General features: G+C 53.6%; 1 protein-coding gene across 2 annotated transcripts in view; it reads right to left on the bottom strand.

The window, feature by feature from the left end:
- Positions 1 to 447: 447 nt before the first annotated feature.
- The window catches only part of Pde2a (phosphodiesterase 2A), an 89,677-nt gene continuing 66,231 nt past the window's right edge, over positions 448 to 23,893 (bottom strand). For both annotated transcript variants that reach the window (XM_074083806.1, XM_020163913.2), the window contains 27 exons: positions 19,173 to 19,282; positions 18,292 to 18,347; positions 13,539 to 13,598; positions 12,852 to 13,005; positions 12,562 to 12,614; positions 12,290 to 12,364; positions 12,162 to 12,203; positions 11,594 to 11,662; positions 11,278 to 11,408; positions 10,393 to 10,504; positions 9,795 to 9,834; positions 9,629 to 9,692; positions 8,813 to 8,885; positions 8,493 to 8,670; positions 8,199 to 8,311; positions 7,486 to 7,563; positions 6,515 to 6,637; positions 5,968 to 6,038; positions 5,254 to 5,376; positions 4,793 to 4,880; positions 4,544 to 4,591; positions 3,408 to 3,482; positions 3,130 to 3,229; positions 2,753 to 2,865; positions 2,367 to 2,405; positions 2,134 to 2,240; positions 448 to 1,840 (listed from right to left, as the gene is read on the bottom strand). In XM_074083806.1, the coding sequence (XP_073939907.1) occupies positions 1,630 to 1,840; positions 2,134 to 2,240; positions 2,367 to 2,405; positions 2,753 to 2,865; positions 3,130 to 3,229; positions 3,408 to 3,482; positions 4,544 to 4,591; positions 4,793 to 4,880; positions 5,254 to 5,376; positions 5,968 to 6,038; positions 6,515 to 6,637; positions 7,486 to 7,563; positions 8,199 to 8,311; positions 8,493 to 8,670; positions 8,813 to 8,885; positions 9,629 to 9,692; positions 9,795 to 9,834; positions 10,393 to 10,504; positions 11,278 to 11,408; positions 11,594 to 11,662; positions 12,162 to 12,203; positions 12,290 to 12,364; positions 12,562 to 12,614; positions 12,852 to 13,005; positions 13,539 to 13,598; positions 18,292 to 18,347; positions 19,173 to 19,282 (2,506 nt within the window). In that variant the 3' untranslated portion in view covers positions 448 to 1,629. The remainder of the gene's footprint in view (positions 1,841 to 2,133; positions 2,241 to 2,366; positions 2,406 to 2,752; positions 2,866 to 3,129; positions 3,230 to 3,407; positions 3,483 to 4,543; positions 4,592 to 4,792; positions 4,881 to 5,253; positions 5,377 to 5,967; positions 6,039 to 6,514; positions 6,638 to 7,485; positions 7,564 to 8,198; positions 8,312 to 8,492; positions 8,671 to 8,812; positions 8,886 to 9,628; positions 9,693 to 9,794; positions 9,835 to 10,392; positions 10,505 to 11,277; positions 11,409 to 11,593; positions 11,663 to 12,161; positions 12,204 to 12,289; positions 12,365 to 12,561; positions 12,615 to 12,851; positions 13,006 to 13,538; positions 13,599 to 18,291; positions 18,348 to 19,172; positions 19,283 to 23,893) is intronic.

Raw genomic sequence — 23,893 nt, 5'->3', positions numbered from 1 at the left:
AAGAGTCAAAAAAAAAAAAAAACTGGGATACAGGACTTATAGGGATACACGTTATCCCTGAAGCTAAGGAGAGGCTCAGAGGCCCAAGCCCTGACCATATGAGCAGACTATCACACAGCAGGTATAGAAGGAGCTCCAAGCTCCCTCCTCCAGGAAGCCTACCTGACTGCTTCAACCTCTCAGGTCTGCCTTTGCAGTTCATAGTCTCTACCAACCAATGCTTCCCCTCACTGCTCCATGTCTGGGCCTTTTCATCTGCCTCCCACGGCTAGCCATCACCATGTAGCATAGAGCCATCCCAGGGTGTATGAAGCCCCCCAGAAAAGGGGCTAGGCATAAGGAGTGGGGGCTCCAGTAGCCAGGGATCTCCAGAGGATATTTGCCTCTCCCAGTTCTGTTCCCCTCATCCCAAGCACAGAGTCTACAGACAGCCCCCTGGGGGAGTGCTGGTAGAAAGAAATAGATTTATTCTCATATACAAAGCAGTCAGCCCACGGGACCACATACAACAGGTGCACAGAGTCCTAGAAAAACGCATCTCTCTAAAGGCAACTCAGAGTAGGTAAGGCAGGTGGCCCCTTCCCTGCCCACAACACACACGGACGAAACAAGAGAGAAGCCAGCAGCCGGGCTGACCCAAGAGGCCCGGCCCTAGGGAGGGTCTCCCAAGCCCTGGGCACAGGTGGATATGGCCTTGAAGAGGAGAGAGGCCTGGCCAGGGTGAGGCCAGGTCCCTCTCTGGTGGCAGGAATGGAAGAGGGGCTCAGGCCAAGGAGTACACTCAGGGGACACGGAGGGACTCAGGGTTGGGCTCTGTGCTCTAGGGTGTGACAGAGACACTCCACAGCCTCTGCTGGGACTCCATGGAGCATGGAAACTTTTATCTCAAAGGGATCTTACAGAACAGATGTTCTTACCCTCCTGTCTTGCCCAGAGAAGGAAGGAAATTGCCCAGGGTCACACAGCATTGGAAGCTTTGCTGGCACACCTGGGCTTGTCTCCCGGTGTGGGGATCCTTCCTGCTCAGCATCTGATCTGCTTTCTGCCTGGGCCCCCTCTCCCCAGAACACTGAGCTACCTGGCTGGTGGGTCCCTGTCCTCCTGGGACCCCTGTATCTTCAGATCCCAATCCCACCAGAGGCATAGCAGTGGTCCTCAGGGCCACCTCCACCCCCGGCTGTTTCTAGTCCTCCAGCAGAATGGGTGGCTGTTTTCCCACTCTCTGCTCACACAGATGTCCCACCTTTCCCCTTGCATGAAGATCCTGGAGACCCCAGGAAATGGGGTTCCCCCAGGGGAAGCAGGGTCAGGAATGGGGCACAGAAGGAACCATGTGGACTGCTCAGAGAAAGAGTGGCTTGGGTGTGGTCAGAGAGGCAGAGCGGGGCCCACTACTCATTGGTCACCCCTATGCTCTTGAAGGATAAATGGCAAAGTCTTGCAAGGCTGGAAGTCTTGCTTCTGTTCTATAGACAACAAAGGTGAGGTCCAGGAAGGGCAGCATGTGCCCAATCACACAGGACGTCCTGGTCTAGAAGCAGGACCCATGGCTCTGGTTCCCAGTGCATCAGGTCAGACTGGTGGTAGGTTGTGGGAGGAGAGCCGGATAGGGAGAGTCCTGGGAAGGGATCACTCAGCATCAAGGCTGCAGCAGCCATTGACAGGGGCTCTGGTGCCATCCAACTGGGGCACCTCATACTCCTCATCCAGGAAGTCCAACGAGTTGTTGCTTGGGAGACCACGGATGGTGAACTTGTGGGACACCTTGGTCCAGTGCTCACGGTTAGAGGCCACACGCTCGTACAGCTCTGCTGCCTTGGGGAACAGGTCCTGCAACACCCTGGGGGGTTAGAGGTCAAAAATCAGAACAGAGACAGCAAGAAAGATGTGGACTGCACCACAGGTAGGACGTCCACAAGCCTGTGAGTCATGGGACAGGCACAGAGGAACGCATGATAAGGACCAAAGTATGAACTGAAGGTCCCCATGAGGGGGCAAAATGGGACACAGCTGTGGATCCAGTGGAGCTGGGCCATGATAAACTCAGCACCTGTGTTCACTGTGATGTTTGCATCCGGCCCTGCGCTACCCCACCCTCTCTGTGTGCAGTCCCCAGCCATGCCATGACCTTACTTGTAGATGGGCATTGCAATGTGCTCCATGAAGCTGATCTGTAGCTCGGGGATGTAGGCCTTCTCCCGGTCCATCATCTCCATTGGTCGGTTGCCCATGGCCTTCTCCTACAGGCATCAGGTTGTCAGGCCTGCCCTCTTGTTCCTCCACCAGGTACCAGGCAAGTCAGGTGAACCCAAGCCCTCCCAACCACAGGCTCCAACCCGGGCATCCTGAGATCACACCACACATACCAAATCTCCCTGCGAGAAGAATTCTTTGTAGATCAGCTCCTGGAAGGCAATACTCTCATCACATCCTGCAGGTGGGATCCACCCATCCAAACCCATTCCCATGACAGCAAACAAAGGCCCGGTGACTCAGTCCCACCAGGACCCTTGATGAAGTGAAGTAGTCGGGTTCTGGCCTACCTTTCACTAGCCACTGACTTGCTGTGTGATCCTAGGTAAGCCTGTGCCCCTCTCTGAGTCTCTTCATCTGCCACCTGAGATGGTCTAGGTTTCCATCTCCCCAAATTCAGCCAAGATGAGCTCAACACACAGAGGGTGTCCAGAGTCAGGGGCCCCAAGGGTTGGGCAGAGTCTGGAACCTGTGCCTTCCTGGGGAAGGGAGCACTTACTGCGATTTTTCTGGTCGTCTTCCAGCCCTTGGTCTGGTCAGAGAGGTCACAGGAGGTCATCAGAAGGCAGAGGAGGAGCCTGTGGTGCTGCTTGTTGGTTCGGTCATAACCCACTGTTGCAAGACGACAGGGTCAAGGATGGGTCAAGTCTCCTTGTCCCCTCTGATCAAGGCTCCCAGGACCCACCCCAAAGTGGGCCTGGGAACTAGGCACTCCTGATAGGAGCCAAGGGGCCAGTGTTGGATCTGCCTGGAGGGGTAACACAACCAGGTAAGGGTTGACGCCGGGAGGGGATAGGTCTGAACCCCTGGAGATGCTCCCCAAAGAGATCCCCACCCCGGGCCCCCCCATCCATCCCCAGGAATAACGGTGAGCACCTTCAGCCATCTTCTGGAGGTCCTTGAAGATCCGGAGGTGATGGGCCAGGTCTGTGGCCAAGATGATATCCCGCATCAGGTCCAGCATGCGCTGATAGTCCTGGGGCAGGCCGGGGGAGGGGCGTCAGGGCCTCCTGCTGGACCCGCCCTCCCATTTACCCCCCTATTCACCGCCCCCAATTAGCCCCACCCATTCGCCCCACCCATTCGCCCTGAGGAGCCCTTCAGCTCCTGTCTCAGTCAGCTCCCACCCTCATCCCAGGTCCCACCCGTATCACCTTCCGGGAGAAGTGGTCAAAGATGTTACAGCCATGGGTGTTGAGGATGGCAATGGCCTGAGCAAAGTGGTGCCTCTGTGGGAGAAGAATGGGGGTCCCCACTGAGGCAGATGGGCTCCCCTCACCACTGACCCCAAGAAGGGCAGGAGGGCTCAGCCGAACCCTGGCCCTCAAGAGAGGTAAAGCGGCAGAAATGGGAAGCAGATGTCCTGGTTCCCTTTCTAAGCTGTTTAAACCCTCTGTGACCCAGGGCAAATTGCTGACCAGCTCTATGCCTGATTCCTCAGCTGTCACATGGAGGGACCCAATAAGGTAAGCTCTGAGAGCCTCACAGGCTGGGAAAATTTTTGAAATGATCCCTTGAAGTCCTAGACACTAATTCATGCAGAAAACATTTGTTTGCTAACAGGGGAGGTGGTGATGAAGCAAAGGCAAGACTCTGTCTCCCAGCAGTGAAGGGCTGTCACTCGGAGGAGGAGCAGGCTCATCCCAGGGTACAGAGGGCAGAACCAGGACTGCCATGGCCTCCTGAGAGAGAGTGAGCATACATGCATCTCTAGGGGTATGCAAACAAGAGCAGTCTCTGGAAGGGTGCTATGGGAGGCAGCCTGGGGCAAGGTGACCTTGGAGATTTGGCTCCCACTTGGAGCCAACCAAAGACCAATGCCAAGTGCAGGAAACTCTAAGATGTCTCAGACCATGTCTCTGGTCCAAAGGGCCCCCTGTGGGATGGGAGGATCCAGCCCCCACAGTCTAAGGTCCAGAATCTGTTGTTGATTGTCCTGGAGTGAGCCAGTGAGGGGTATCATGGCTTCCTGCTGGACATGCCCACCCACTTGTCAGCTCCAGCTCTGGGCTCCAGAAGTGAGAGGAGTAGAGCCAATCCAGGTTTGAGGGAGTAGGGGTGCAATATGTCCTTGGTCCCTCCTTTTTTAAACCCAGCTCACTCACACCCCTACTGCCCACCCATCAGGTCTGCTCCAGGAAAATGAGCCTCACATGTCCTGCAGGTGGCAGCTCTCACCACCTGTCTGGAGAGCATAGCTTGGGAACATGGGAGCTGGGTCACAGTCTAACTTTGCAAGTCATTGCCTTATAAGGGTGAGGAGGACAAGGGCTGGACAGGATAGCAATACCTCCATGACAGAGCCCTCAGAGCTGTAGAGTGCAGCCAGCACAGATTTCTAGAAAAGTGAAGGAAAACTTCTGTCACTCCTCACATCCAGATCCAAGTGCCCACTACTGATGGAGGCTTGGCCCTGCTGCTTCCCCATCCCCAACTGCCCCTGGTCTCACCCACCCCCATCTCTCCTCAGGCTGTGAAGGGGTGAGACTCCTAGATACCCAGGGGGAGGATCCCCACTGTGAGGGGGGCAGGATCTCACCGAGGCCACTTGGAAGGAGTTGTTTGTGCCTCTGTGGTCCAGGTCATGACACATACAGGAAATAAACAAGGCAAAGATCTCGATGTCCCTGGTTAAGATGTAGAAAGGAGGAGGAGGTCAACCACAGCTGGCTCCCTGGTTCCCCTCCTCTCCATCCTGAGAGGAGAGATGGCTAATAAGATGTCCAAGAGCCACCTACATAGATGGTCTGGACACCCAGGTGTCCTTGGTGGAAAGAAGCAATGGTTTGGAGTATAGTGGCCCCAGGTGGAATCAGGCCCATTATTCACTGACTGTGAATAATGTGAGCATGTCCCTCCTGGAAAGTGGGGCTAAACTGCCTTCCTCCCTGGGCTAAGAGGACCAGATCTGTAGTGCAGGTAAAGGGCCTGCCACACAGGACCTGCTTCCCTGTCCCAGGGAGGGGACCCCAGCTGCTGCCAAAGTGGGCAGTCACTCACTCGAGGTAGTTGGTTAGCTCCAAGTTCTTATAGAGCAGGTAGCAGAAGTGGGAGACAGAAAAGGCATGCATCCAGTTGTGGTAAGGTGGATCCCGGTAGCCTTTCTTCACCATCAAGCAGAACCTGGGGGAAAAGAGAGGGTCCTCAGCCTCTCTTCCTCTGAGAAGCCCTTCAAGCTCTGCCCTGACATTCTTTTTTCTTTTTCTTTTCTTTTTTTTTTTTTTTTTTTTTGGCAGTACTGGGGTTTAGGGTTTAAACTCAGGACCTCATGCTTGCTAGGCACCAAGAGATAGGGTCTCACAAACTATTTGCCAGGGCTGGCCTAGACCCACAATTCTCCTGATCTCTGCCTCCAGAGTAGCTAGGATTACAGATGTGAACTGCGTCTCCTTCTCCTCCTCCTCCTCTTCCTCCCTTTTTAAGACAGGGTTCTGCTATGTAGCTGAGGGTGACCCAGAGTTCATGATTCTCCTGCCTCCATCTCCCGAGTGTTGGGATTACAGATGTGCATGACCAAGCCCGGCTTGCCTTTATTCATGATGCCAGTGTTTAGGAATTGCCTCTCATTTGTTGATTCTCCCCACCTACAGGGCCTCCCCCAGTCATTCTCAGAAAGACACCTTCCAAGATTGCTGGGGGCAATGGATGGGAAAGAGAAAGTGGGAGGCAGAGACTAGAGCTGTCTCTGTCAAGGGGAAGGCTAGGCACACACACCGGGCCAGAGTCGGGCAGTCAATTTTGTAGTTATTGATGAAATTCATGTCCTGCAGCATGCTGAGGATGGCCTGGAGAGGATGGAAGGGAACAATCAGAGAGGGTCATCAGAATCAAGACGGGGGTCTCACCTTAGCCCTTCTCAAAGCCCCATTCTCAAAATTTTGAAGTCTTAAAACTTTACATCTAAACCAGAGGATCATAAAATGATTGAACCAAGCATTATCAGAGCTGTGAATTTTTAGAAATCTGCAGTATCTAAGAACTTTTGGGAGCCAAGTTCACATAAAATCTAAGAAAAACAGGGGCTGCAAACCCAAGGCCACATGCCTGAGGCATCATGGATCCAGAACAGCTCTTAGTGACCATTCAGTCCAGCCCCTGGTCCCTGGAAAGCCCCACAGCGCCATGATGGCAAACCACATGCCCACTTCAGCCCTGAAAGAGCTCCCACAGCCTTCCTTGATGACTCTGCCTTACCAGGAAGGTCTTATGCACATCTAATGTAAAACTCTGGCTTATACCCTCCACCTCCCCAGCCACTCACCATGGAAGTGTCATCTTCAGGCAGAGAGCGAGGGGTATAAGTGAAACTGGCAAAGTTGGAGTCAATGGCAGCCACTGGCTGGATCCCGTCGTGGAGAAGTTTGGTATATTCATCATCAGAGACCTAGAGGGGACAGCCAGGGCATTAGAAGATGGCTTCCTCCCTAGCTAGTGTCCTCACCCTCAAATTCCCACAGCAGGTAGAGGACCCCTCATCCAGAGGCACCACAGTCGGGCCTCTATTCCACAGACTGCCACAGGGCAGATCCCCCTCTCCCCTCACAGTCCTGTAGCTCCTACTGTACCCTCCTGCCTACGGCCACTTTTAATCTATAACAGCAAAGATAGGGAACATCCCTTTCTGACACGCAAACCATGGTGGCCTTTCATAGACACTAACTCTGGCAGTTTGTCTCTTCCCAGGGTCTAACCTCAATCCTTCCTACTATATAGTTTGGAGCCTATTCACAAAGTCTGGGACTCTTTGGTTTGGTTTGGACCCCAATGAGAAGAAATGTCTAAATGAACATGGATTATCATATACTCCGATCTAAGGTTTGGGATAGATCTTGAGGGGCTGGGAAAGGATGGACTATCAGCAGTTAGGACTTCCCAAGGCTGTGTGACCACCATATCCAGGAAAGCAGTGAGGGCAAGCTCTGGGTGGGCTTCCCAGCCCTCTGTAATTCCCAGCATGGGGAGTACTTGGCTAAACCAAGTTCTTCCCTGGGGGAGTCATGCCAGCTTCTTCCAGTCTCGGAATGAACTGAGAAATGGTTTAGAAGAGAGGACCATAAGAAGGGTGGGGAGGCTGACCCTAAGCAAGCCTGAGGCCAGGTGTTGCTCCGGGCCTGTCTTCACATCCTTAGAGAAGAACAACCTGGACCTTGGCAGCTGAGGATTCTGGGAAGCAGGGAAGAATCCTGCAGGTAGCCTTGGGACCCTGAAAAGAACACTCTAAGCAAGCCTCACCTTCATGTGATACATCATCATCTCATTAGCCAGGTGGCTGCGATACTGGGCCTCGTTCACTTTTTTGTATAGCAGAGACTGAGAGGAGAGAGTAAAAGATGGGTTGGAGCAAGGTGGCAGTGAAATCCTCCAAATGCCTACAACTGGTACAAAGGGATCAGAAAGAAGCCCTGGTTCCTGATTCCTGTCCCATTGGGGTCCCAGTCTGAGCCTCTGAGCTGTAATCCAAAACACAAGCCCCACCCTCCACTTTCATTGGGGGCTCCCCCATCCTCTTAACATTTGAGGCACATTGCACTGCTCTGGATCCTGACTCAGACTTCGGTGATGGATGCCAAGGCTCACGGCAGGGAAAGAGCAGCAAGGAGGGTTAAGGTCAGGAATCTAGGCCTGCATGGTATGACCAACGTTTGCCAAAAGGAAGCTGACTATGGGACTGGGTTGAGGTTGCTTCCAGAGAAGAGGGGGAGAGATTTTTGCCATCAGGGTTTTTTCATGGCCTCAGGGGCTATGCAGACAAAGCAAGAAATAGTGACCCCCAATTTTCAGACGAAAACTGAGCCCAGGGTGGCCAGCATGCACTGAAGGCGGCACAGCACCCCAGCCTCAGGGCTCTTGAATTCCAGGCCAGAGTCTGGACACAGCAAGGAGAGCCGGTGGGGGGAGCAGAAGGGAGGTCCCCCATTGGCCCGGCTCCTTTCCCGCCCCCTCACATGCGCGATGCTGATGCCACAGTAGATAGAGAAGGCGGTGGCCAGATCTTCATCGAACTTGCTGAACCACGGCCCATTGATCTTGTTCACCAGCTCGGCAACACCGATGACCTCTGCGAAAGGGAGCCGAGCTAGCAACAGCCTGTGGAGAGGCCTGCCCTCCCGGATTTCCACAGGGAAACCCTAATCCCTTAGGCTCTGGGACGCTAAGGGACGGAGAGGTGCGAAGCTCCACCCTCTCATGGCCCCGCCCCTCCAGGCCCCGCCCCCGGCGGCCGCTGGCCCGGCCCGCACCCTGGTTCTCGTTCTTGATCGGGAAGCAGAGGATGTTGCGCGTGCGGAAACCAGTGCTGTCGTCCACGCCGCGGTAAAAAAGCGGGTGGGCGTAGGCGTCAGGGATGTTCAGGATCTGGCCAGTGGTTGCCACGTGGCCCGCGATGCCCTGGTCAGCGGGGATGCGGATCTCGTAACTCTGCAGGGGCAAAGATGGAGTGGAAGGATGAAGTCAGTGGCCTGCTGCAGAAGAGACCATCAAACGTCAGGCCTGCTTCCCAGAGCCCCCTGCGGACTCCTGGCAACCTCCAAGGCCACCAGCTGCTTCCACATTCGCTCACCTCATCGTCCACCACGCCACCGTCGAAAACCTTGGCCACCAGTTCGTTCTGATCCAGCAGGAACACGGAGCAGCTGTGGAAACAGAGGGTTGATCCACAGGGCCCTGACATCCTTTCCCGACCAAACCCTCGTCTTGTGACTTGGGGGATGGATTTCCAAGGCCCAGCAGGAATACCCTCAGGACTGGCAACTCCAGGCATTCCTCCACTCATTTTTCTTTTGGAACCCTTACTATGTGCTAGGCACTGGCACTGGCTAGGAACCTGCGACAAGCTGGGAACCTGTGACAAACAAAGCTAGCTCTGTCCCTGCTGTCCTTGGCACCTAACAGAGGGAGGAGATGGGCACGAAATAAAGGATCAGTCAAAAGGCAATGCCTCGGCTGGGCACTGGTGTCTCCTTCCTGTAATCCTAGCTACTTGGGAGGCTGAGATCTGGAGGATCATGGTTCCAGGCCAGCCTGGGCAAAAAAAAAAAAAAAAAAAAAAAAAGTTCACAAGACTTCATCTCAACAAAAAAAAGCTGGGTGTGTGGTGACATGTGCCTGTCATCCCAGTAACCCACAAGTACAAAGGTCCAGGCTGGCTTAAGCAAAGATCAAGGCCATAGCTCCAAAAATAACCAGAGCAAAAAAGGGCTAGAAGTGTGGTTCAAGCAACAGAGTACCTGCTTAGCAAGTGTGAAGCCCTGAGTTCAAACTCCAGTACTGTTTGAAAAAAAAAAGTGATGTCCACAAGAAAGCAGGGAGAGGAGAAAGGGCAAAGGAAAGAAGGTGATGAGCCTCTGTCACCCCATCCATGTGTAGATTCACTTACATCTCTGCATTGCTGAGGTTTCTGGCCTCTGTGATGATCTCCTGGAGCAGGACAGAGACATCATCTGGAAAGAAAAGCACAGGGTGAGACCATACTGGAGTGCCAGGCCAAGCCTTCCCACCTCTCCTTCCCAAATAACTGCTGTGGAGGAGAACAGTGAACTCACCCAGGTGAGTGAAGAGGTTCTTTGCCACTTGGAGAAGGGCCTGGAATGTAGAAAATGGAGATGGTAGGGGATTTGGGTTAGGGACCACCCTAACAATCCCACTGCCTCCAATGGCCCCAGTGTCTTCTCATTCCTCCTGGTGTGGCTCCTGGAACTGGCTTGAAGTTGACCATGTCTAATTATGTCGTTTGGCTACTAAGTGAAAGAGTAGAGGAACAGCCCCAGCAAAGATAAGTAATGCTACCCAGATGTTTGCTGTAATGCCCATTTTGATCAGTAGAGGGCAATCACATACAGTGCCTGCAGCCCAGGACTCAGGGCCTGGGGAACTATGACCTCTCTCCTTTGGACTGGAGGTGTGGCTCAAGTGGTATAGCCCCAGCCTAGCAAGCGCAAAGTCCTGAGTTCAAACCCCACGTCCACAAAAACAAACAAGCAAACCTTCTTAACAGACTTCCAGGTCACTAGGTTACCTGGCTGTCAAGGGCAGGGCTGCCATTGACTCAGAACGACACAGGTATTTCCTTTCTGGATGACTTTCTGGGGCTGAAAGCTGGGTGAGCTGGTCCCCAGGAGAGCCTCAAGGCAGGACACTCACCTGGCACTCACACTTGAGCTTCTGCTCCTTCTGGAAGGCTAGGGTGCTGGTGAGCACCGTGCCTGTGTAGTGGAAGCAGTGCTGGACCACATGCTCATCCTGGTCTGTGAACCTGGAGGAGGGATTAGGGGTCACGGAAGAGGGCAGAGAAGATGGGCTTCTCTCCCCTTTTTTTCTTACTTCCATGAAGCCAGGAAGCTCACAGAAATATCCACGAGCAACCATAACTCTCCACACTGGGACTGCTCCACTGCCCACCTCCTCCCTCAGACAGGGCTCCCTGAGGGGAGGGCGCTACTCACTCCTCAAACCAAAACAGGGTTTCCTCCTTAAGCTATTGCTTTTTAATTTTTATTTTGAGACAGGGTCTCACTGTATTGTCTAAGCTGGCCTGGAACTCATAGGCTCAGGTAATCCTCCCACCTCAGCCTCCCCAGGAGCTGTGTCCATAGATGTGCACCATTGTATTCACAGGCTATTGCTTCTTGAATCAGAGTCACATCTCCCTCCTCTGACTGTTGATTTACCCAGACCAAGGCTGGGTCCCCTCCCTCAGACTAGACTTGACAGGCCAAAGCAGGACGTCTACCCTTCCCCAGTGCCTCTCTAGCCTCAGAGAGGGGCAGTGGCAAAGAGAAGGGGAACTAGGATTGGACCTCAACATGGCTTTAAATAAGCCAAAATGAGTGATAGACAGTCAGTAGCAGCTGCAAGCGTCTGTTGCCCCCCCCCCCTTTTAACCCTACAGTCTTGCACTGACAAACTGTTCAGCCACTGCTTGTTGCTGGGGTAGCACCCCCTGCCTAGTCCCCTTCCTACTGTTACCTTAGTGGAACCCTATCCCACCTTTAAGCCCAGGATCAACATTAATCCACCCAAACTCACAAGTCTCCTCCAAGTTTGTTGAAGGCGCAGGCCAAGGCCACCACCTGGTCAGTGGCCCGGCTGATGACAGGGACACAGAGCATGGCCTGCAGCTCACAACCCAACATGTTTTGCAACTGTTGCACATCTTCCTACAAAGAGAAGGCAAGGGGGAATGAGTTGGGGCAGGGAAAGAAGAAGGAGTGTGCTTCCTTCCCAGCCCTCCACCACCCTTCACAATAGGCTATGACATGTGAATGGGATGCTACAAAGCCCCTTGGTCTTGTCTCTCTGTTTATTCCCTGTCACCCTCTGGCTCAGTCAAGCCATGGCTTACGGAAGTGAGGTCCTTCAGCTGGATGGACTTCTTGTCTTCCACCACCTGGCCCAGGCGTCCCATGGTCAACTGGGGAGTGAGGAAAGGTTGAGTCAGGGCCCAGCTCTCCCCACACCAGGGGCTCTCAACCCATCCTCACCCTCCAAGTCTAGAAGTTTCAACAAATTCTTCAGGCAGTCCAAATAGTGGATGGAGTCAATACTGAGCAGAGAATTGGGGAGCTCTGGCAGAATCATCTGGAGAGGACTCTAGTGTCTTCCCTAACTAGGAGAGAGAGAGAGGCAGACTCCAAAGATTCTCATTGATTGCAATAGTTTCTTATCTAAAAATATTCTCAATAGGAGTAGGATGGTCCCAAGCAAAGATTCTGTAGCTAAGAGATGTCTCCTAATGGAGTCTGATCGCAAATACTGTAATTTCTTGTAACATTTCTAAGTAGATCTCAAGATCCATATTAATCCCAGAGATTCTAAAGGACCTCAGTCCCTCCCGACAAATCCCAAGAATGCCTAGCAGGCTTTAATAATTCCTGCAGATTCCAACGCAGGGAACAGACTGAGGAACTCACAGGAAAGCTGATCTCTTCCCCAAGCACTTTATCTCCGATGACCTGGGGGACCAGAATGGTGGGGAAGGTTAGTAGAAAGGCAAACATGGGTCCCTCGCCCAGCCCCATAGTGGGTCTAGGGCCCTCACCTTGCAGGAAAGCTGCAGGTTGTCTTCGGATACTAGCAAGAGACAGCAGCGGGATGCCTGGGTCTCCTGCTGCAGCTGAGAAGGAAAAAGACAGAGCAAGGGGCTAACTGTGGATCTGGTGCCGCCCTCACCCTCTTTCCTTTCTGAGGCTATTGAGGCTTGTGTATACAGGAAAGGGAAGGGGACGAATGTTGCCAACTGAACTGAGATGGAGGACTCAAGGGGACGCTGGTCCCTGGAGATGGAGCAAGAAGTGAGGCTCAGGGACTCACGTATTGAAGGACTTTGAGCTGCAGGGAAGTAGCATCCAGGTCGTAGAGTTCCCCTGCAAGAGCGGAGTGCCGGTCAGAGAGACTCCGCATCACCTAGTGGTCAGGTCCCTTAAAGTACGGCTCAGTCCTTTATTTCCCCGCAAGTCTCCGCCAGGGGTCCCCACCTGATCGCTCAGTCCACAGCCATCCCTTCCAAATTCTAGTCCGGCTCCGCCCCCTGCAGCGCCCCACCCCCTTATGCCCCGCCCCGCCCCTCCAGCTTGGACCCTGCTCCGCGCTGCGGCCCTCACCGCACAGTTGCAGGATCTTTCGGTCCTGGTCAGTGTACTCTGCCCTGTCCTTCTGCTCTTCTGCCAGCCCCGCCGGGGGGTTCAGGGTGGCTCCGGGGGCCGCGCCGGACCCGCGCTGCTGCAGGGCGTGCACCCTCCGCAGGGCCACCAGGGTCTGGGGTGGACAGAGTTGGTCAATGTGTCTATGTCCCACCTTCTCGGTGCTCGTCACTACCGCGGGACGCATAGCGTTCGCTCCAGCCATTTCCCCTGCCCGCAGTGCCCATCGGCCCCTCCCGGCCCCAAACGACTCAGCCCTAGGCGCTCCACCCTCTGGAGTTCCTCAGTCCGTAGACAAGCATGGGGTCTGTTTCTACCTCTTCCCCCCCAAAATTCTTCCAAGGCAGAACAGGGTCGGATATTTCAGATCTAGCATAGGTGGGGAATCCTCAGTCCTTGTTAAAGTTACAAGATCCTAAAATCTCAGGCAAAATGAGTTTCCGTATCCTTCCCCAGTTAGTCCTAACTATTCCCATGTTAGATGTGAAACTAAGGCTCAGAGAGCTTAAGTGTTTTACTCAAGGTCCCAAAGCTCAAGGGTGGTAGAGCTGGAATTGGAACCCAGGTCTGTCCAAACTCCCTGGCCAGGTCGTCCTCCCACATGCTGTGATAAGGGCCTTCAGCAACTCCCATCTCTACCCCACTCACGTGCTTCTCCACCGCCTGTAGGCTCCACTCCTCCCTTTCACTCAGCTGGCCACAGTGCACCTGGAGGGACAGAGAAGGGAACCAGCTACGACCTCTGCAGCCTGTCTCTGCCAGAGTGCTCTCCCCTCATCCAGCATGTACTGGTCTCCACCAACACATACACACTCCAGTCTGTGGGCCTCCATAAGCCCATCCTTCTGACCATGCAGGTAGCTCCAGGAAAATCCTCTCCTGCAAGAAGCCTTCGAAGGTAGATCCAGAAGGGTACTTTTCTGTCTCTGTCTCACCACTTTCCATCAGCACTGTCCCATGGTACAATCACTGTCCAGGTGTTCAATGTCAGGGAGGGGGACCTTAGGCCCCTCTCCATCTCCCATCCATGGGGCCCTTCAGACCCTGATTATAGAATAAGTAGAATTCACCTCAGCCCCCCCAGCTCCATCCTTTCTGAGTTAGGATTTGAGCTGCCCCTAAGTCTGGGATAAAGGAAGGAGTGCAGCATAATGCATGAGTGGGACTTGTGGAGGATGGATGGATGAATGAATGAAATCGATGGGGTGCTCTGCCTTACATGTGATTCTCACCACTGTGTAATGCACGCTTCCACCTTGCAAATTAGCCTTTCTGCTAATCTCTCAGAAAGGCTGAGAGATTTGCCCAAGGTCGCAAAGCAGAAAGTGGCAGAGTTAGAACAGCTCCACCCACTCCCTCCCCTTCTCTACCTATCCTTTCCTCTCCAGAGTCACTCTCACTTCCACACCCATAATTCTGTCCCTCTCCAAGTTCCCTGTGCCAGTCACCAGTCACCTCAGCCATCTTCCAAACTCTGTGGAATCTATTCCTCCCTTCCACCCTGCTTGGGTGCTTGAGGAGGAAAATGGGGAGGAGAGGGAAGGAAAGCAGTCTAGGGACTCACTTCAAGTCCACCAGCCAGGCTCCCCACCTGCGTCACCAGCTTCCTCACCTACTCAGAGCTGCTCACCACCTGTGGGGCTCCCCACAGTGCCTGCACTGGGGGGCCCTCCATCATCCTCCCTCCTGGCCTCAGCAACCGAATCCCCTGCCAGGAACAGATGGAGAGGAGGAGACAGCCTGGGCTGTGGGGCCTAGAGGGAGACCTCCTGCACTGGCACTGAGGCATGCGCAGAACAAGCACAGCTGGAGAGACAAGGATCACGCAAGAGGAGGCTGTCCTGGTAATGCCAGGTGGGAAGTGTGGGGGTAAATGAAGTCCTGGGCAGGGATAAGGCCTATGGGCCACAAAGGGGAGTGTCTTCAGCATCAGGCTAAGAAACTGGGCTTTAGCATTAAAGTACGAGGGAGCCATGGCAGACTTTAACAGCCGAGGGCCATAGTCTATGGGATGAAGGGTATATTAGAAGGAGCAAGATGGGAGGCAGGGAGGCCTGGAAGAGAGCTGGGTAGCCAAGGATGTTGTTGAAGCTTAAACTCTGGATGAGGCTCACACATACTGAGACTCACACAGTATGGGGGTTGAAGGAATCTGAGACAGAATTCACTTGCATATGACTTACACAAATATGGTGGCATTTTACCAGTAATACATGAAGGAAAGACCCTTCTTGTTCCTTCTACCTGGGCCCATTTCTCCGGAAAAGGGAAGGTTAGAAACTCTCTAGGGCTACAGAGCAACCAGGTGCTGGGCTTCCCAAAAGCCTGATCCCAGGTCCAGAACTGAAAACAAATGCTAATGGAAAGGAAGGGACCATGGTACCCCCCCAGCCTATCACAACTTGGGGACTATATCATCCTACCCACCCAGCACATGCACAAACACACAAAATACTCTCCTGAAGAATCTGAGGTGCCTCCATGTGCACACACTCATGCTCCCTCTCTCACTGGGGCACACACATGAAGCAGTGTGTGCCCCAGACTCAAAGACGTTCACACATCCACACTTAAGGTGACCACACCATCCCTACATGCATGTTCATGCCAGTACACAAGAAACTTGAGTTCATATACTTAAGAACCATGCACATGCTTGACGCCCCCACGCAAAACCATTCAATCACTCCAACACACTCACATGTGGCCCTTGTTAATGAGAGTGTGTGCCAGAGCCCAGTGGGAACACTCAGCAGTCGGCACTAGGGCTTAGAGAGAACGAAAAGCCTGGCCCAGCCACCAGGCCCCACCCTCCCCAAGTTTGATGTGGTTCATGGCATGAACACTCCATCTCCATGCAAGGAGCTAGTCAGCACAGCTAGGAGAAAAAGCGAATACAAATCAAGCATCAAATGCCAAAGACCAAAGGCCACCCACTCCTCAAAGGGACTTTTTTATCCCAGAATTGAATAACAGAGCCAGAGACTTTCCACAGAAAGAATCTGTAATCAAAGTGCCTTGAGCTGAGCTGCAAAGGCCCAGAACTCAGCCACACAGCCCTGCACCTGGATGGCATATTCCACAGAAAACCCTCTGTTGTCTGTCTCCATCAGGCCCCACCACTCCTTGCAGGGCTCCCTGGTTTCCTTGCTACAGCTTGCCATCATTTTCAATTCCATCCTTATTTTTGCTATTTGTTTCCTGCCTTCCAGACTATATGATCTGAAAGCAGGGCCTGCTGGTCTGTCTCAATCACTTCTGTGTCCCCAGAGTCTACCACACAGTGCTTGGCATCTAACAGGTACTGAAGAAAAAGTTCTTCAAATGGATGGATGGATGGATGGACAAATTGATGAATACCAAGACACAAAGAGGGAAATGGGGTTTGTTAAGAAAGGACCTGGTGACTAGGAACATCTTTTGGAAGGCACCCTCTTGCCCTCAGGATTATGTAGCAGCTGGGAGCTCCAGGGCTGTCTGTGCTGCCTCTGGGATGGGAGCATCTGTCACATGTGTGAGTTTTGGGGTGAAGGATATCCTGGAAGAGTGCATTTCTTCCTGAGTGGGAAGGCGCAGACTTGGAGGAGAGATGGGAGGTAGATAATCCAGAGACCCTTCACAAGTTCTTCACTGTCAGGAACTTCTGGCAACCAAGACCCCCGGTAGCATTTTCCTCAGTAGTGTGCACCCCACACTTCTGCTTCACCAAGATGACACACTTCCCCACCCCACACCTGTTTTTGTTCATGCTGCTCTCACTGCCTGGAATACCCTTTTCCTTCTTCTCTGCATATGGCCCCACGCAAACGCTCCCTCTACTGTAAGGCCTTGACGCTCCAGCCTCTGCCACCAGCTGCTGGCAGCCTGTGATGGACCAAAGGTATCTCTGCCTTCCCCTAAACTGAAAGCTCCTAGAAGATAGAAACTGCCCAGCACCCAGCCTGGGGCAGCTTTGTGAGCTAAAGGGAAGTGATCTGACCTCATGAGCCTCCTGATGACACACAAGGCTTCTTCTCCCTCCATTAGGCTGAAGCAAGGATTCCTAGCCCAACACCAGCCAATGTGAACAGCAGTCATGGCAATCAACCATCCTCCTGTCCACAAGATGAACCATCTTCCTTCGCTGTGCGGGAGGTGCTTCCCTTCCCACCCAGTCCTCACAGCCTGGAACGAGTTTCCCTGGGCCTGGCACCCCCAGACACTGTTTCCTCAACAGAGAAGGTGGGATGGAGCCCCTGGCTCCCAGCCCCCACCTCTGCGTGCTGCCTGGCCTTGATCCTCCACAAGCCCACCAGCTCCGGCACAGATGGACGCAAAAGAGAGGGGGAAGCGGCCCACTGAGAACTCTGCCTACAGCAGATCTGTTCTCTGCGGGAGCAGAAGCTGGGGGTGGGAGCAGCTTGCGGGAGGAGCTCCCTCAGTCAGGCAGACGGGGCGCAGAGTCAGGAAATCAAGCCAAGCATCCCCCTTCCCTCCCCTGGAGGCGACCCCCCACTCCCAGCGCCCTCCCCAGCTAGCAGCTCAGGAAAGGTCAGGCGCCTAGGAAACCTTTAATTCCATTTTAATGAGCTCGGAAGGAGTCCCCGGCGTACCCTGGCCGGCTAATTTATTGTCCCGGGTGGCGCCGCCTCCGCGGAAGCAGACTCCCCAGTAATGGCGATTTGGGCGCTAACCCTTTCTTTCCTAGGACAGGACAGGATTTTGAACCCCATCTCCATATGGGGGAAGAAACTGGAAGAACCGCAGAGTCTGCGCCTGCAAGGCTCTGCCACCCCACAGACCAGGCAGAGGAGCAGGGGTCCTGGGAGAGGCAGCCCCTTGGAGCCCCAACTGGGTGTCCCCGGTCAGCTCCCCTCTCTCAGCAGAGCATCCCCCCACTTCCCATGGAGGCCCCTTTCCTTCCCTCTGGGTTGTGGCTCCAGGAGGGCCCTAACTGCCTGGCTTGCACCCAGCCTCAGCGTGGGTCTGGCTGGGGCCCATGCCTTCCCACGCAGCCCAGCCCACCCCCTGCGCCTCCTCTCTCCTGAAGCGTCCTAGCTGCAGCCACTCCTGATGGTCTCCCACAATGTCTCTCTCTCAATCAGCGCCTCATGTCCTCAGGTCCCCACTGAGTGTCTCTCAGTGTGTTCCTGCCCTCTTGGATACAACTCACAACCGGTGAGGGGATCCCAAAAGAGGAAGCACAGCCAGGATTACCAAAGGTCCAGCTTTGCAGCTCTTGCTGAAGTGGGCCAGCGCTTCCTCCTGCCCATTGAGGGTGGGACCCAGGGCTGGGCTGTGGGAGATGCCTTAGGCTCTTCTCAAACCCCCATTTCCACTCCAACTCCATTGCAGATTGCTGTTCACACACACACACAAAAACACACACACACACTCCATCCACCGTTCCCTCCATCCTTACCAAGATGACAGCTTCCACAGTCCCGGCCTCCTTGTCCACCAGCGGGATGACCAGCACTGAGGGGGAGAGGGCAATGAGGTGGTCCTGCGGGGCCAGTGAGGCTCAAATACTGAGCAGGGACCCAGGGAGGGAGAGGACAAGGACATAGACAAAGAGAGGCCAGGACAGAGACACAGAGAGAACAGAGGCCCAGTGAGACAGAGAGAGTCCTGAGCCAGTGACAAAAACAACCATAGCAACAACCCGTGCATAGAAGGAAACCCCCTCACTTAATAACTTTCTTGTGGTCCTCCCAGCAGCCCTGGGAGGGAGGGAGGCAGGTAAGGCTGAGCACCCCTATTCTACAGATCGGGAAACTGAGGTCCAGAAAGGGGAAGTGACTTGCCCAAGATCACACAGCAAGTCAGGTCTCCTGACTCCCAGTCTTGTGCACTTTCCACATCGAGACAGAGGACAGAGACCTAGAGAGACTGAGACACGAGGCAGAGAGAGACATGGCGGACAGGGGGCATGGAGAGCAAGAGAAAGGGAAACAGAGACAGTGACAGAGAGCATGACAACAACTACAGCCCCATTGGACAACAGGCACAAGCACGTGGTAATCATAGCCATTGGTCACTAAGCCCTCGTAGGTGCCAGGCCTTAACATGCATCATCTCATTTGTTCCTTGTAATGCGCCTTCAAGGTAAGTACCCAATTTATAGTCAGGAAATTGAGGCTCAGAGAGGTTAGTAGCACATAAGAAAGAATTAAATGGAGGGATGGCTGGAGACATAGAGCAAGAGAGAGGAGGAGATAGAGATGAAGATGCGTAGAAAACAGACATGACTGGGACCAGAATCTTAGCCCCCCCTGCCCCTGCCCAGCTCCCAGCCCTTACCTTGGGTGTCAGGAGCCAGTGGAGCCAACAGCCTGGCCAAGGGCTTCCCTGGCACGTCCGAGGGGGCCAGCCCATTGCAGCTCAGCCGCTTTCGGGAGATCACGGCCTCCCTGAAAGAGGACATGACCCACCTCTCAGCCACTGGATCAAAAGGAGTGGAACTCAGCTAGAGCAGGCTGGACCTTGCGCATATAAAAGGATTTGGACAAGTTGACCTGCCTCACAGTCAAAAATAAAGAGTCAGGTTCCTTGTCCCTGTGTAGAGGGGAGGGAAGCCAAGGTCTGGCCTCTGGTGCCTCTGGCTGGTAGATACCAGAAAGGCTCACGTGCAGAGTACAGTTCAGAACCCGAGGCCACAGGGAGAACAGAGAAAGCCACAGCAGGGCTGGAGCTGGAACCCAGACTGTCAGGTCAAACACTGTACCTGGTGTTACTTGACCAGGGACAAGTGACCTCACCTCTCAGCCTCCAATTTCAAATGAAGAAGCTAAAAGTACCTGTCCAAAGTCACATGGCTAATAAGTGGTAGAGCAAGGCTTTGACTCTAGGCAGTTGGCACCAGAGCTAGGCTTAACACTATCCTTGAATAATCCTAAAGACCTGTGGGATGTGAACTTGTAGCAGGGAGCTGGCAAGGGTGCCCAGAGTTCGGGGAAGAAAACTAAGGCAGGGGATGTTGGCTAAGGGAAGAATGAATTTTCCTCTGTCCCTCCACATATACCACCCTTTACCCAGGTCTCTAGCTCTTCCTGCTTAATTAAGGGTACAATTTTTCACCAAATATCAGTCCCCAATGATTAACTGTTGTAGGTTCCTCCTCTCTCATGCTGCCTCCACATAATTGTATTGATAGGAACTGCCTGGCCTGTGCACTTGCGGTACTGATGGAAATCCAGAACAGGTCAGATGAGAAAAAGAGAAGCTGCAAGCCACCAGGTCAAGAGGTCACAGCCATTGGAGAAATCAAGGACCAGAGAGGTCAAGCATCTCATTCAAGGTCACACAGCAGTACTATGAACCAGACTCATTCCCTCCTGGCCTCTTTGACCAGCTCAGAATCTATAAGAACCAGTGATATTTCTCACCTTCCAACTCTCACACTCAGGACCTGTAAAAGCTCCCAGAGTCTGGGCTTCAGTTCTGGGCTGCCCCGAGTGCCTGAAGTTACCCCAGGAAGTAACAGAGACCTAGGGTGGCAGCAGGGCAAAAGGAGTCACCTTGTTGACTAAACTGTAGCCTGGGGTTTCTTGGAGATAGTTGGGACCCTCAGTCAAACCCCACCAAGCTAGTAGGCCTCAGACATCTGCTTATCAAGAAGCCACAAGGTGGCGCTGGACCCCGCCCTACAGCCTCACCCCATGACATCAACTAGTCCAGTCCTCAATCTAGACTTGAGGCTGCCTTGTCCTCTCTATCCTGGGGCCCTGATGAAGGAATCTGTCCCTAGCCTGTCTTTTCTGCAAAAAAAAAAAAAAAAAAAAGCCCTTCTCTGTGCTTATGGCTTCATAATTCCCTGGCCCTCATTTGTAAGCTCCAGCTCCAGATACCCAAAAACCAGTTGGAGGCATCCCCTGAGTGTCGGAGGTGTCCTAAAGGTATCACAGCCTGAACTTATCATCTCCCATCTCCACCCTCACCCCCACCCTCTGAAAGCAACATCACCATCCACTGTGTCTTCGGCTGGTTGGAAAACTGTCTTAGCTGCCTCCTTTCCTCACCTCCCCCAACCAGTGAGTCATTTCCGATGTGTTGCTTACAACTGTCCCCTGCTCTTTCTTCCCAAGTCACTGCCAAGCTCCAATGGAGACACCTCTCCCCTGAGCCCTGCCATAGCATTTCCCTGAGCCTCCAGACTCCTGCCTGGGTCTCAAACCATCTTCTTATTAGAGGACATTTTTGAAACTAAAATCCTCACAAGAATATTCCACACAAAACCTGTCATTCCTCAGGCTCTTGTGAGTCAGTTTAGAAGAGCAGCGGGACCCATGCCTGAGTGCAGCAGCCTAGTGTCATGCAGACCCACACTTACGGAAGACAGGGCTCTGACAAAGAGAGGAAGAGCTGGCCCCAGCCCACTTAGGGAAGGGCAAGAGTGGGGTCAGAGAAGAGTTCCTGCAGGAGGTGCCCGGGTACAGTCTGAAGGACACACAGAGGTCATCTAGACAGACAGGCGAGGATGAGCAGGCAGAGGGAACTGCATATACAAAGACTCAGAGGAGAAAACGCTGTGTCTGCCGGAAGGTCTAACCGCAGCAGGTGGACAGCAGAGTACGAGGCTAGACAGGTGCCAGGGCCCTAAGGACAGGGCTTGATCCTGGGGATAGTTGGAGTCCTGGGAGGGACTGAGCAGAGGGAGGTAATATCAGATTTGATTTCAGACCAGTCATGCTAGTTACCTAGGTAGAACTCTCACAAGACAGGGAGAATCTGACACTAGAAATCTAGTTTCAGTGAGGACATCACTGTCTTAGTGGCCCTGGACAAGAGAGGAGTGGGGTGGGGCAGATCAACCTTGACTGGGCCCAGAAAGCCCCCAAGCACTGGCGCCTTCAAAAATCCTCAACTCTCAGGAGGCTTGGCATCTTGCTCTGCAGCTGGTCCTCCCTGGCCTTGCCATAGCCCCCACCCCTCAAGCAGGTACCTACCAGATAATGTCCCTTCACTCCGCGCCCCCCCCATGAGTCCCTTTCCTCAAGCACACCCTTCCCAGAATGGCTGCCTTCCTGAAGGCTCCACGGGTACCCACAGAAAGCAGTGGAGGGAGATGAGGTTAGGACTATCACCATGTGGAAGCTGTCAGACCCTGACAGCTCTCCCCTTCCCTCAGAACCCCTCCCTACCTCCTCGTGAGCATCTTCCTCCTTCCTTTCCCCACCTACCCCATCTTCTAACTGATGCTGAGGACTGAGGGGTGTGGGGGAGGGGAAGGGGTACAGGACTCCACACTCCAGGGCCAGCTGTCTAGGCTGTAGGCCAATAACTTAATCCTTGTGCCAGGGTGGTCACAGCCTGCCCCACTGAAGGTAAAGACAGATGGGCACAGAGTGGAGAAAGAATGGGTGTGGATTTTATGACAGTTCTGTTCCTTTAACAACTATTTGTTTAATGGAAAAAGAACAGAGAAAAAAGCTCTCTGTTGGTAAGGTCAACAGCCTGGAATAAGCAGAGTACCCAGGCCCCCTCCTACCTCCTGGAAGCCCCACAGCCTTCTGTGGTCCTATTCTAGGGTAAAGCCCCCTCTCCTTTCTGATACCCCACCTACTTGCCCCCTCACTGAGCCTCAACTCTCACTGAGCTCCACTAATCCCCAGACCACACTGAGCCCTGCCACTCTCATTGCGCTCTGATCTTTCTTCTCTATTTTGAAGATAAATCATGATGCAGGCTAGGACCTGGACCCTTTTCTTCCTTACCTTCCCCTAGAATCTGGAGATGGGAACAAATGAGTCCCTGTGTCCTCCAAGATGAACTACAGGGACAGGCAGATTCTGCATGGAAAGGAGACCAGGTCTGCCTTGAGGAAGAAAGTTCTCAAGGCTGGGTCCGGGGACCCCCAAGTGGTAGAGGAGGCCTGAGCTGGTGGAGACTGAGCCCAGTCCAACTGAAAGGCCCAGAGTTCCTGCAGTCAGCAGCAGGGATCAGAGGCTTTAGGATGGCCGAAGACACAATAAGAAGTGGGAGATGGCAGGTTGGGGACTGAGGCTGAGAGATCTAGAGAAGTCTTACAGGATTCTCTCTTCTCCAGCCCTCAGGCCTTCTTATAGCCCCTGGAATTCAGGACTAAATCAGCCCTCAACGTCAGAATGTCCACCCTTATCATTTCACAGAAGGATAGATGGAGCCCTAGAGAGATAGTGTGGAGTTGTGATGGCAGCCATGTTGTCCAGGATCCCAGGTCTCTCGCCTCCTGGCCCAGGGCTCTTCTGTCCTTAGGAAGTCCACTATGGCCAGTCCTCCTTTCTGAAAAGTAGATCTTTCTTAGTACCAGGGAACTGTAGAACAGACTTCTGGAAGAGCGTCTTGGGTGGGCCACAAAGGTGAGTAAAATGGGGCTGGTGGAGGCACAGATGGAGCAGGGAAAGATTTTACAGGGGAGCAAACATCAGAAGGGAGGAAAGCCAAACCATGTTTGGAGGATGAAATAGGGCATCTGCAAGCCTACAGACTGCCTCTCCCCCACCACCCTTAGTCCATTCCCTACCCCTTCTCCTCAGGCTTTATCTGTCTTTATGATCCAGCCTCCACCTCACACCTGCTGCTGTTTGCCAGCCCTGCCAGCAGTCTGTGTTTCCTGGAGGAGCAACCTCACACCCCCACCATGCACACCTCAGCTTGAAAGCAGGAGCCTCCACCTCTTGATGGACCAGAGCCACAGGGTCACCACTGGAAGAACCCTGTATCCAATTCCACCCATTTCACAAAAACAGAGACCAAGGTCAGAGAGAAAATCATTTTCTCGACATCACCCAAGTGACCACTGGCTGGGCTTGGCAGTGGAGGACACCTAGCAATACTGAGCTTCTACTGTATGCTGGGCAGTGCAATAGGCAGGCCTTGCAGGGTGGGGCACAGCAAGGCAAGGATGAGGCTGGGCTAGGATCCAGTGTTCTTCTGTGTTGCACATATCAAGGTCTCAAGCCCCAATCCTCCTGGGAATGCTTGAGAGCAGGGCCCAGTCAGCCCTGGAGACTTTCAGCCCTAATGGTAGAGGCAGGCTCACC

Source organism: Castor canadensis, chromosome 1, assembly GCF_047511655.1.
Source record: "Castor canadensis chromosome 1, mCasCan1.hap1v2, whole genome shotgun sequence".
NCBI classification, from domain to species: domain Eukaryota; kingdom Metazoa; phylum Chordata; class Mammalia; order Rodentia; family Castoridae; genus Castor; species Castor canadensis.
This window is presented reverse-complemented; position numbering and strand designations above follow the sequence as displayed.